The 14,411-nt window shown below is 37.9% G+C and overlaps 1 protein-coding gene across 1 annotated transcript in view; it reads left to right on the forward strand.

Annotated features, from left to right (window-relative positions):
- LOC133560827 (insulin receptor substrate 2-B) overlaps window positions 1–13,717 on the forward strand; it is a 36,058-nt gene extending 22,341 nt beyond the window's left edge. Inside the window, exon 2 of the mRNA XM_061913795.1 lies at window positions 10,038–13,717. Within this exon, the coding sequence (XP_061769779.1) occupies window positions 10,038–10,042 (5 nt within the window). The 3' untranslated portion in view covers window positions 10,043–13,717. The remainder of the gene's footprint in view (window positions 1–10,037) is intronic.
- Window positions 13,718–14,411: the final 694 nt, after the last annotated feature.

Genomic DNA, 14,411 nt, shown 5'->3' on the forward strand with positions numbered 1-14,411 from the left:
TGTTGTATCATCCGCAAATAATACTAACTTTAAATCTCTTGTAACTTTACAAATGTCATTTATATAGAGATTGAATAGTTTAGGTCCTAGTATTGATCCCTGAGGTATACCACAGGATATATTTAGCGTTGTAGAAGTGTGTTCGCCTAGCTTCACGTATTGTTTCCTGTTCATTAGATAATTTCTTATCCAGTTTAAGACTAACCATCTGATGCCATATCGTTGTAGTTTTTTTATTAAAGCATTGTGATTAATTGTGTCAAATGCTTTAGTTAGATCCATAAACACTGCTGCCACACATTTTTGCTATCTATTGCATTGGTAATTCTGTAATTTAAATTAAAGCCATTGAAGTTGAAACATTAGCTCTGTATCCATATTGGTTCTCTTCGGGTATTCTATTTTTAATTTATGAAACTTTCTAATCTGTTATTGAACAGTTTTTCAATGATTTTAGAAAATTGTGGAAGTATAGAAACAGGTCTATAATTTGTGAATAGATGTTTGTCTCCAGTCTTATAAATTGGTGCAACTTTAGCTATTTTCATTTTGTTTGGAAATGTACCTGTTTGAAATGATAGGTTACTAATATGCATTAATGGTCCTGACATCTCTTCAATAACCTTTTTTATTGTGTCCATATCAATTCCGTTACAATCAGTTGAAGTCTTAGATATACATTTTTTCACGATTGTAACTATTTCCTCCTTTGTCACATTACTGAGGAACATGGAGTTGGGATTTTGCTCTATGATATCATTATAGTCCTCAATTAAAACTGGGTCTGGAATCCTTTCTTCCAATTTTTGGTCCAATATTTACAAAGTAATTATCAAAGCGTTCAACTACTTACTTTATGTTGTCATTATGTTTATTTCCGTCTAAGAAGTAATGGGGTACTGGTAAATGGTAAATGGTAAATGGGTTGTACTTGTATAGCGCTTTTTTACCCCTTTTTAAGGAGCCCAAAGCGCTTTGACAGTATTTCCACATTCGCCCATTCACACACTGATGGTGGGAGCTGCCATGCAAGGCGCTCACCAGGTCCCATCAGGAGCAAGGGTGAAGTGTCTTGCCCAAGGACACAACGGAGGTGACTAGGACCAGTAACCCTCAGATTGCTGGCACAGCCACTCTACCAACTTCACCACACCGTCCCCAATCCCTCTTAGTCCCATTTCTAATAATGCCATTGAGAATGCCCCATGTTGCTCTCATATTATTTTTGTTCCTGTCCAACAATTCACTGTAATATTATTTTCTACATGATCGTAGTATGTTTGTTAACTTGTTTTTATACTTTTTGTACTTAACTTCCACTTCTGGAGTTCTTTGTGCTCTAAATTTTCTATATAGTGTATTATTCTTCTTACAAGCATTTTTTAATCCTTTTCCATGGTTGATTATTCTTTCTCTGCTTACTACTGAGTTGTCTCCATGGACAATGTTTGTCATAAAGTATTATGAACTTGTTTAACAAATGTTCATATGCTTCGTCAACCTCTTTTTCATTGTACACATTGTCCCAATCTTGCTTTTGTAGCTCAATTTTGAAAGCAAACATCCTCTTCTCTGTGCACAGTCTTTGAAATGTCCTTTTGTCTTCCATGTTCTTTTTGCAGTTTCCAACATATATTGTAAAAACTGGCAAATGATCACTAACGTCGGTTATAATCAGACCACTTGTAGTGTTATCAAAATCATTGGTAAAAATATTATCAATAAGCGTGTCACAGTGTCCTGTGATTCTGCTTGGCTTTGTGATTTTAGGATATAAACTGATGCTGTACATTGTCATCAATAGACTTTTGCTTGTTAGGGTTCCATAAGTCAATATTAAAGGCCTACTGAAATTAGATTTTCTTATTTAAACGGGCATAGCAAGTCCATTCTATGTGTCATACTTGATCATTTCGCGATATTGCCATATTTTTGCTGAAAGGATTTAGTAGAGAACATCGATGATAAAGTTCGCAACTTTTGGTCGCTAATAAAAAAGCCTTCCCTGTACCATAAGTAGCAGACGATGTGCGCGTGACGTCACGGGTTGTGGAGTTTCTCACATCCTCACATAGTTTACAATCATAGCCACCAGCAGCGAGAGCGATTCGGACCGAGAAAGCGACGATTTCCCCATTAATTTGAGCGAGGATGAAAGATTCGTGGATGAGGATAATGAGAGTGAAGGACTAGAAAAATAAAGAAAGGAGAAAAAAAAAGGCGAGGGCAGTGGGACTGATTCAGTTATTATTAGACACATTTACTAGGATAATTCTGGAAAATCCCATATCTGCTTATTGTGTTACTAATGTTTTAGTGTGATGATATGGTACCTGAAAGTCGGAGGGGTGTGGCCACGGGTGTGGTGACTGCCAGTGTCTCCGGTGGGAGGAGGTAAGAGAGTCCGCAGCTGCAGGAGGACGCAAGCTCCGCTCATGTCCACGGTAAGAGCCGACTTATTACCACAATTTTCTCACCGAAACCTGCAGGTTGACATGTGGTCGGGAACCATGTTCGCTTGACCGCTCTGTTCCATAGTAAAGCTTCACCTTCTGGAATGTAAACAAGGAAACACCGGCTGTTTGTGTGTTGCTAAAGGCAGCTGCAAACACCGCTTCCCACCTACATCTTTCTTCTTTGACTCTTCCATTATTAATTGAACAAATTGCAAAATATTCAGCAACACAGATGTCCAGAATACTGTGTAATTATGCGATTAAAGCAGACGACTTTTAGCCGTGATCGGTGCTGGAAGAACAGGTCCGCTACAACCGTTGACGTCACGCGCACGCTTCATCATACGCGTCATCATTCCGCGACGTTTTCAACAGGATACCTCGCAGGAAATTTAAAATTGCAATTTAGTAAACTAAATTGGCCGTATTGGCATGTGTTGCAATGTTAAGATTTCATCATTGATATATAAACTATCAGACTGCATTGTCGGTAGTAGTGGGTTTCAGTAGTCCTTTAAAGTCACCGCATAAGAAAATTATTTTTTTATCATTGTCCATGTAAATTGCCTTGAACCATTATTCAAATGTTTCTATACTTGACTTAGGTGATCTGTATATGCAACTGATGACTATGTTTTTGCTTTTTTTCCTGACATATTTCAATGGTAATACATTCTAAGCTATTATCTATAGCAAATGACATGTTTTTTACCACTTTGTAGTTCAGGTTCTTCATCACATACACAGCTACTCCTACTCCATTTTTGTTGGTTCTGTTGATGTAGTTTAGTTCATATCCTTCCAGATCAAAATCTATTCCTTTTAATCATCAGTCCATGTTTCTGTGACGGCGATCACTTTGAAGGGTTTGTTGATGTGTTACAAAAAGTTCTTAATGTTGTTATACTTTGCATACAAGCTTCTGCTGTAAAAATGAATAATTGACAATTTGTTATCACTTTTAATGATGCTATTACATTGCTCATCTGTGTAATAAAAACAATTATTTCTGATGAGGGGGAAAAAATTGTATCTGGATCCATATCGTTTTCCAAATCCTGGTTTTTGTGATCTTTGTTGCAGAAGTTTTGTAGTTCCATATTTTCTTGTTCAACTGTCTTTGACGTTGTTTCAACAATCTCTTTAAGTGTAGGTGGATGCAATCCTGAATCTAGGTCTTCTTTTTTAATAAATGATAAATGGGTTGTACTTGTATAGCGCTTTTCTACCTTCAAGGTACTCAAAGCGCTTTGACATTACTTCCACATTTACCCATTCACACACACATTCACACACTGATGGAGGGAGCTGCCATGCAAGGCGCCAACCAGCACCCATCAGGAGCAAGGGTGAAGTGTCTTGCTCAGGACACAACGGACGTGACGAGGTTGGTACCTTGTGGGATTTGAACCAGGGACCCTCGGGTTGCGCACGGCCACTCTCCCACTGCGCCACGCCGTCCCTTTAGTCGTCCCTTTGAGCATAGTGGTGTTGATGTTTAATTTAGGTGCTAGTTTTCTGTCAGAGTCCATTATCATCGTTGTTGTGGAAGCTGTGTAAACTTTAAAAATTGTCCAGGCCCTTGATGTCATTGACAACAATTACTCTTGCTTCTGGACCTCCATTCAGCTTGATGTAGATTTTACAGTTGGGGCTCCAAGTTCCCTGGATTTTTCCCTGCTTTCTCAAGTCGGGTGCTTTCTTGGCGATTCCAGCTTTCCAGTTTGTGAGATGCTCATTCATGTACACATTTGTTCCCTTCAGCTTCTTTCCCTGTCTCAGCAATGCCATTTTAGATTTTCTGTTTACGAGTTTCCCCAGCACGAGTGGAGTGGCGTTGTTGTCTCTTCTGTTCAGTGGGATGCATGTTTCGATGCTATTAATGTCGATTTGAATTTCCTTTGATTGCAGAAAGTTGACCACTTGCTGTTCTGCTGAGACAAGATCCATTTCATCTGGTTCACCTTCATTATTCACAGCTTTAGCATAGGATCTTGGTCTAATTCGGTGCCCTGTCACGATGATAACATTCATTCATTTATCCTGCTCCATTCCAACAGTGATATCCCACATTATGTAGATCTCTTCTTGAAGGGTCTTCATTTATTGGCGCAGTTCTTCTTGAAAGGTCTTCATTTGTTGGCGCATTTCTTCTTGAAAGGTCTTCATTTGTTGGCACATGTAAGAGACTTCATGTTTTCTAGTGATGATTTGAGTTTGCAGACTTTCTATATTTTGCTGCAGACTTTTCACATCTTGTTTGTGTTCTGTCATTGCTTTTTTCAGATCTTTTTTTATTTCTTTAACTTCTTCTTTCATTTCTTTCCATTCGTCTTTCAAATCTTCTTTAAATTCATGGAGTATTTTTAGTAGTACACCTTCTTGATTTCCATCATATCCTGTGTCCAGTCTCAAATCTTGGTCCTAGTTGTGTCTTGTGTCGGCTGACACCGAACGTTTCGGGATTTCAGTCTTCCCTTCAGCTTTTGGCATTGCGGCAGGTCGATGACGTCAGTGCCTCTTAGGTCTAAAACGGCAGTTACTTTAGCAACTTGCGGCTCGTTTAACTTGTTCGCCTCAACAAATGCGTACCTTGCGTTGTTCACAGATCAATTTGAAGTGTCAGTCTGTCAATTTATACTGTATCCCTCTGTGACGTTGGAAGCACTTTAAAACCGCTGTAAACTCGCCGTAGCTTTTGGTTGCTAGGCAACCGCTTTGAACTGCGGTAAAGCGCTGATGGCTTGAGGCTAACGGCTCTTCCAACATGCCTTATCTCAGCGTATCAGTGCCTCCCAAATGACCCAAATCAGGTCGAAGATGCCAGGTGAGTCTCCTGTGGCTGTGATTGCAAATCAGTGGTCAAAATCTTCAGACTAACCAAAAACTCCGGAAGCGGAGCCTTTTTCTTTGCGTCCTTTCTCATGAACAGGAAGTGACGTTTGAAGGAGAAAATGTGAGGCTTTTAATCCCAGGAACACCAATCATAGTGTCAAGCATGGTGGTGGTAGTATTATGCTCTGAGCCTGTTTTGCTAGTGCTTTACAGAGAGTAAATGGGACAATGAAAAAGGAGGATTACCACAAAATTCTTCAGGACAACCTAAAATCATCAACCTGGAGGTTGGGTCTTGGGTACAGGGACAATGACCCCTAAAACATGTCAAAAGTAGTAAAGGAATGGTTAAATCAGGCTAGAATTAAGGTTTTAGAATGGCCTTCCAAAAGTCCTGACTTAAATGTGTGGACAATGCTGAAGAAACAAGTCCACGTCAAAAAACCAACAAATTCAAGAAGAGTGGTCAAAAACTCAATCAGAAGCTTGCCAGAAGATTGTGGATGGCTTCCAGAAGTGTTTTATTGCAGTTAAACTTGCCAAGGGACATGGAACCAAATATTAACATTGCTGTATGTATACTTTTGACCCAGCGGATTTGGTCACATTTTCAGTAGACCCATAATAAATTCATAAAAGAACCAAACTTCATGAATATTTTTTGAGACTTACAGGTATGTGCTCCAATCACTCTATCACAAAAAAAATAAGAGTTGTAGAAATGATTGGAAACTCAAGACAGCCATGACTTTATGTTCTTTACAAGTGTATGTAAACGTTTGACCACGACTGTATGTACCACAAGGAAGTGTTTTCCATTTAGAAAAAAATATATGTAAGTATGACTCCTTTAATGCGCCCTATAATACGGTGCGCTTTATATTTGAAAAAAGATTAAGAAAAAAAGTAGACCATATATCGGCGCCCTACGGTCGTTAGATTCAATTCTTGGCCTCAGATTTTCCTTCATCTTGTTCTATTTTTTTGACAGTATGGATATGAAATGGTCCTAAATTTGTATCGGTTATAGTCTTAAATGTCTAAAATGTGTAAAAACCTGCGAGACCCTAAACCTGTGACTTCATACCATCAGACCTAAGCCATTGCCCTGGATTTCACTTTTGGATGGATTTGATTGCTTTAGAAAATCTTTAGAATATTAGGCATTTATCGGTATTTGGAGTCAAGTCTGGATTGGTCCCAGGCGCATATTAATTGAGTGTATGATGCCAATGATGACCACACGCCACAAACTGTCCCCCTGCCTCCCAAGGGTGTTCTGTCCTGCATTCCAGCCGCGCCGCCTTTCAAAAGGTCCCCATTGTGGCGCCTTGCTCACGTTGTTGTTGCACAAAAGTCGCACTCTCAGTGAAATAACGCAGCTGCCTGACTGCTGGCGTCACATCGGGCTTGTGGAAGTCTGAAGTCCAGTGGACGTGTTGATTCATTGACCAAACAGATTGTTTTGACATCCGCCAAGGTTGGCAGGTATAAATGTGTACATGAATTATTTGAACAAATGAAGGTTGTTTTTTTTCCCACAGTACAACTTTATTCATGGAAAATTTAATTTTTTATGCAAAACTTCAGTTCCAAGTCACAAAATGACTTATTACACCAGAAAAAATGGACGTAATTATTGTAAAACTGCAATTTTCTTCTTCTTTTTTTTAATGTTTTAAACATTTGTTTATTGAATTGTTGACATTATTGTAATGATATCAGTCAAGCTAATTGAAGGCAAAATAAATAGTTGTAAGTCAGGGTTTTATGCTGCCGATTCCATGAGTGACGTGAGCCAATACTGATACCAATCTTGAAAATGTTTAAATGTGTTTATGGTGAGTGCTATTGACTGTTGAACAAATTCAACACAATATTTAATTCCTTATTTTATGTTATTACTAGGGCTGGGCGATATGGCCTTTTATTAAAATCTCAATATTTTTAGGCCATGTCACGATACACAATATATATCTCGATATTTTACCTTAGCCTTAAATTAACACTTGATGCATATAATCACAGCAGTATGATGATTCTATGTGTCTACATTAAAACATTCTTGTTCATACTGCATTAATGTATGCTCATTTTAAACTTTCATGCAGAGAGGGATATCTCAAACATTGAAACTGTATTTATTAAACAGTTATTAAGCAGTGGAACAAACATTCATGTCATTTCCAAAACAGAAAGTGCAAGATTGGTATAGCTCGGTTGGTAGAGCGGCCGTGCCAGCAACCTGAGGGTTGCAGGTTCGATCCCCGCTTCCGCCATCCTTGTCACTGCTGTTGTGTCCTTGGGCAAGACACTTTACCCACCTGCTCCCAGTGCCACCCACACTGGTTTAAATCTAACTTAGACATTGGGTTTCACTATGTAAAGCGCTTTGAGTCACTAGAGAAAAAGCGCTATATAAATATAATTCACAAAAGATTGTCAGAGTCATTTTAAAACAAGCTATTAGTGCACTTTTGTTCGTGATGTCACTAAGATGACATATAAAAACAACACTAAATTAAAGTGCACTTTTTGCACAGAACGCCACTATATTAGTTTAAAACAAATAAAGTGCACTTTGGTGCAGGATGTCACACAAGATATTTCAATAACTGTCAAATAAAAATGAGCTGCATAGTAGGAAATCAAATAGTGTTCGTCATTCTCTATGTGGTAGGTTCCTGCCAACATTATCTCCTTTTGTTGACTATTCTTTTCATAGTGCTGATGTTTGCTTCGGCATTTTGTGGGTGTGGCACCGGCCGGAGATGTTGACATGCAGAGTTTCAAACACTCCTCATTTTCGAGTGGGTGAATTTTCAAATGATGCTACACATAAGCAGTGCTGCACCTTTTTTAGCAACGCTTTTGCCGCATACTTGACATATTACGGTTGTCTGTTTGACATCTTCCCACGGGAATCCAAACCACCGCCAGACGATGGACCCCCTACTGTTTTTCTTGGGAATTAATTTGCACTTTCAATTCGCACCAGATTTGCACCTTCTTTCTCTCGTATTACTACTCGCACCACACCGTTAATACCTGCCATGGCTAACGTAACCATGCCGCTACCTTTCTGCTCAACTAGGGCGTGTGACGTTGCACGCGCGACAGTATGTGACGTATGTAAGAAGATGCGCTTGTTTTATGTCTCCGTGAGAAGGAGAGACAAGAAAGAGTGAGAAGAGCTTGCAGTGTAATGCCCGCAGCTAAACGCAACTGCGTGAGAACGTATACTCAAATATCACGATATAGTAATTTTCTCTATCGCACAGAGACAAACCCGCGATATATCGAGTATATTCGATATATCGCCCAGCCGTAGTTGTTACTTACAATTACTTGAGCAAAATAAAGTCACCCAATAACAAAACTACTCATTTAAATAATTTGGTTTTTGCCTTCAAAGTCCTCCTTAATATTCTTTAAGTTTGCCAACAGGTTTTGAGAAAATATAAATATCGACTCAATCACTCTAGTATCGATCATACTACCCTTAGTGTTGACACCAAACTGTACCACTCACATGTACCACAAGTGTACGCAGGCTCCATGTAGTGGTATGCCTCAAAAATCACTTACAGTGTTTTATTTTCCCATATTCAAACACTGTTACTGTTCAAATTTGCTCTGATTACTGCTTTGCACACTCTTGGCATACTCTTGATGAACTTCAAGAGGTAGTCACCTGGAATGGTTTTCACTTCACACGTGTTCTTGAAGCTCATCGAGAGAATGCCAAGAGTGTGCAAAGCAGTAATCAAGGCAAAGGGTGGCTATTTTGAAGAAACTAGAATATAAAACATGATTTCAGTTATTTCACCTTTTTTTCGTTAAGTACAAAACAGTGGCCCGAAATATCAAATGTACATGTTAAATAAAACCTCTGCTTTGTTTTAATGAATACTTGGGCCTAGTACGCTACCATATTTTCATGTTAGTCATTATGGTGATACCTGGAGAGCCTGTTGTTTTTTTGAAGTTGTACTTTGAAAAGTCTAGATTAAAATGAATGTATGTTTATTTCCTATTGATAACTGCTTACTTTCTTACTTCTTAAACTTTACTGAGCAATTATTTCTTGATGTTGTTTCAAGCTAGCTTAGTGGTTAGTTTAGCTATTAGCATGCCTGCTCCTGGCTTGCTCTCGGTGTATAACAAATCTAGCCTTGTCCTTACCTAAGACACTAACAAATACAGTTTATTTGCCATAATAATAATTCCTAAGGGAACCTCCTGGAGGATGTAATAAAGTATTATCTATCAAGCTGTAATGCAGGTGATTATTGGTAGTTTATGGGAGCGCTCCACACTCTGTATGGACACCCATCATCGCTGGCCGATCAATCAGCACAGTTGTCAGTATCGGTTTGATATTCATAGCGTTTTATTTATTTATTTATCTATTTTCAGTGTTGTCTGAATCATAATCTTAAATACACACATGAAACGCACACACACAGTTACTTTGTATGTTTTGTAGCGAGCAATGAGCCCTGTGAGCAATTTCAAGTCAAACTGTGGTTCAATGACAGTACACACGGTGTACGTGTCTGAAAAATAACAGTGAAGGCAACAAAGTTGGAAATGGGGTGCATGTTGTCGAGGAGGAGGAGAGTCATCTTCCACAAACAAAGATGTGGTGTGGCTGTAGGACCACGAGGGGCTTGTGGGTAATGGAGTCTTTTTTTCCTTCCAACTTGAGCTGTGTGACTAACATGCTTTTGTGTCTCCTCTCAGACTGAGCGCCACCTTCCACCCGCTTGACAACTTCCACCATGTGATCTTCATCGCCATCCACCCACTCGCAGATGACCTCTGACCTTCACATCAACTAAAACAAGAGACAAAACAGACAGAAAAAGCGTGCAGTTGTTTTTTTGTTGTTGTTTTTTTTAAACACTCATTTATTTTTCTTGTGTTTTATATGCAAAATCTTAACTTTTTTTTTTTATATTGAAAACAAATGATCTTCATTCTGGGGGAAGTGCTGCTGCCCTGCCTGGTGAGCCAACGTATTAGGAGGCAGTTCCACTTCTTCATGCGGTGTTAAAAAGGGAGGCGTTACGGTACAGTATTTTTACGTTTGCACCTAAAATATTCATTTTTATTTTAGTCTTTTGTTGTTTTTCTACCCCTTCTGTCTCCGCTATGGTACTTCAGTTATTACTTTGTGGAGAAAGTTGTTGTAAAGAATGCTTGTCTAACTGTATATGCATATATACAGTGTGTGTATGTATGTATATATATATATATATATATATATATATATATATATATATATATATATTATACTGTACAGGCCAAACATTTGGACACACCTCATTCAATGCGTTTACTTTATTTTCATGACTATTTACATTGTAGATTGTCCCTGAAAGCATCACAGCTATGACTGAACACACGTGGAGTTATGTACATTACAAAAAAAAGGTGAAATAATTAAAAACATGTTTTATATTCTAGTTTCTTCAAAATAGCCACCCTTTGCCCTGAATTCTGCTTTGCACACTATTGGCATTTTCTCAATGAGTTTCAAGAGGTAGTCACCTGAAATGGTTTTCACTTCACAGGTGTGCTTGAAGCTCATGAAGAGAATGCCAAGAGTGTGCACAGCAGTAATCAGAGCAAATGGTGGCTATTTTGAAGAAACTAGAATACAAAACATGTTTTCAGTTATTTCACCTGTTTTTTAGTTAATTACATAACTCCACATGTGTTGTGTTCATAATTGTGATGCCTTCAGTGACAAATAAAAATAAAGAAAACACATTGAATTTGGTGTGTCCAAATGTTGGCCTGTACTGTGTGTGTGTGTGTATATATATATACACACACACACACATACACAGTATGTATATGTATATATATATATATATATATGTATATGTATATATATATATATATATATATATATGTATATATATATATATATATATATACACACACACACACACAAAATGTGAGTTCTCCCAACATTTTTATTTTTTAATCAGATTAATCACACTCTTGGTTAATCGCTATTATTCACACACTAAATGACTTGCTTGCATTATTTAATATTAACTTAAAAAACTTTTGACACAAATGCAATTTTATTAACAGAATGTCAACCAGTAAGGTTTGATTCAATGTTTACTTGAATGCACACCGTATTATTTGCTCAAAACGTTTGTCTAAAGTCCAGTGGACGTGTATTTCGGAGTGAAATTCCACTTCTCTCCGAACTGACGTGTGCATGGACCTCATCACTGATCGTGTTATGAGCCACACCACCGTTCCGGTCAGCGTCCACGGTTAATGTCAAGGAGCGGGTAGAGTCAAATAGTGTGATTAATCTGCCTTTATACATGATTAATGCAATCATTGTTTGTGATTATTCATATGCTTTAACTTTGACAGCCCTTGTATGTACGTATGTGTGTCTACACATACGTACACATAACCATATATATCATTTTATTTTTTATTCTCTCGGACGTGCACTCTTGATTTGGTACGTATGTTCACGTATTATATATTTATTTAAGGTTTGAAAAGTTCCGGTACATTTCTTTCATGAGTTGACGCTAACCCTACGCCAGGCTAAATTAAATGACTGAACCTAGTCTTTTCTAAGTTGATCTTTTTTCCCATTTCACCTCACACGACGTACGGTACAGTCTAGGCGGCAACGCAACAGTTCCATCGACGTGCCACAAAGACACATGTCGGGGTCTTGTGGTGCCCCCGTTTCGGGGGTATTTAGCGCAGCTAATGACGCATGCACATGCCAGGGTGTTAGTCAGCACCTCCGAGTGACGTAAAGAGGTTTCCAGTAACCCGAGTTGCAGCTGCAGGTGGACATACTTGTCCTCTGGCAGGCACACACACACATTCTTGTATTTGTTACCTTATTGAGATCTCGGAAAAATTCCTACCTCTTTAGGACCACCCTTTCCAGATATATAAAGATGTGGATTTACAACATTATTAATATATACATACTGTGCAAGTATCGAAAAGGTAAGCTTTTAGTTAATTTAATTTTTTTGTCTTTGGTTTTTAATCATTATTTACTTTGTTTTTACAGTAAGTCTCTGTTCCCAATTTTCTTTTTTGTTAATTTTGGCCAAAGGAGGCGCATTTCAATTTTTTACACACACTTGTTATTTCATATGTTGATCAGACTGACAGTCCATTTGAAAAATCCCTACTCCCACCCTATTGTTGCTAGATTTCAACAGTAGGGATGCAAATGAGACATTCTCTATTAGATGCAATGGTTTTTCCGTATCGGGACCATGATTTGGGTCCTAACTTGTTCACCGGTCCTCATATGAAAGGTACTTTTCCTTGTTAGTGTATCAAGAAGGGTAGAAATACAAGAACCTACACCCAGATCAAACGCAGCGGGAGGCAAAACACACGGCCTTTTCATTCTCACATGTTGGCGCACAATCCAGTCCGTGTTTAACATTTTCTGACCGACCAGTCTATCCCTCGGGGATCATTCGATTTAATTTTGTGGCTCTCAGTATTTTACCGCGTGCGCGCCCGCGTGTGTGTGAGGACACATTTTGCCTAACAATCCTTTTGACAAACAGTCCCGAAATTATCAATCTTACTTCCTGTGTTATCCTTTATGATGCAATGTTGTCTTTTTCGTAAGCATGCCCACTTTACTTTATTGACTTCTTTTCAACATGGCGTCCAAAGAATTTCAAACTAGCTCCGATTTATGTTTGGTTTCGCAACCTTCCACCTCACAGGTTGTGCTGATGTTAAAAATCATGCGTAAAGGTAAAAAAAAAAAAGTGTTACGTTATTTAGGCAGAGAGTACTCCCTTATGCAAGCAGCGCGTTGCCCCCCCCCCTTCCCCCGACGCGCTCTTTTTTTTTGTTGTTTGAAGCAATTCAAGCATAGTGGGTTTTTTTAGGCGTTTTTGCAGTTATTTGTATGAAGAAGATTCATGTTTATTTTTTTAAACTATATTACAGTTCCTTTGCTGCTGTGTAGTACTGTTCAAGTTGCCGTCAGTGGTAACCGCGGCGACGGAGAGGGCCTCCCATCAGGCCAGCTGTCTTCTCCCACTTGAATGCTGTTCATTGCTGTAGCTTCACAGGCTAGATTTCAGTAGTGTGGAGGTGTCCTTCCTTGGTGTGCGCGTTATTCTGCAGCGGCGTTGGTCCTCGTTTTTTTGAGGGGAAAACAGGAAAACGCATGAATCCTCCTGTAAATAGGAAAAAAAGTTGTGGCTTTTTTTTTTTCTTTTTTTTTCATTTTATAATTCTCCTAGTTTTAATTTTCTTCGCTTCCTTACAGGGAGAATGCGGTGTTGACAGGAGATCTCGGAAGCCATTTGAGCATCGGCATAGTGTTTATATTTATCAAAACTGTGCTTTCGATAGAGCTATTGCAATAAAAAGTGTTCATGTAACTGCGGTCCTGTCTGTCTTTATCCATACTTTCAAACATTTTTCATTTTTCTCAGGGAACTCTCCTGAAGGAATCAATAAAGTACTATCCATCTAAAATATCCTTCCTTCAGACGTGGGAAATGTTATTGAGTGTATACATATATAGGGAAATGTTATTGAGTGTATATATATATATATGTGTGTATTAATATGTGTGTGTGTGTGTATATATATATATATATATATACATGTATATGTGTATAAATAAATACATGTATGTGTATATATATGCATGTATATATACGTGTATATATATATACATGTATATATATATATATACATGTGTAGGTGTATATAAATATACACGTTTGTGTATATATATATACATGTATATGTGTGTATATTTACATGTAAATATATGTGTACATATATGTATGTGTATATATGTATATATACATATATATGTATATATATATATATATACATGTTTGTGTGTATATATATATACATTTATGTGTATATTTACATGTATGTATATATATTTATGTGTACATATATGTGTCTGTGTGTAAATATATATAAACATGTATGCATATGTGTGTATATATGTATGTAAATATATATACATGCCTCTATGTATATATACATGTATATGTGCATATGTGTGTATATGTATGTAAATATATAAATTTTTATGTGTGCATGTATGTGTGT

This window comes from Nerophis ophidion, linkage group LG10 (genome assembly GCF_033978795.1).
Source record: "Nerophis ophidion isolate RoL-2023_Sa linkage group LG10, RoL_Noph_v1.0, whole genome shotgun sequence".
NCBI lineage: Eukaryota > Metazoa > Chordata > Actinopteri > Syngnathiformes > Syngnathidae > Nerophis > Nerophis ophidion.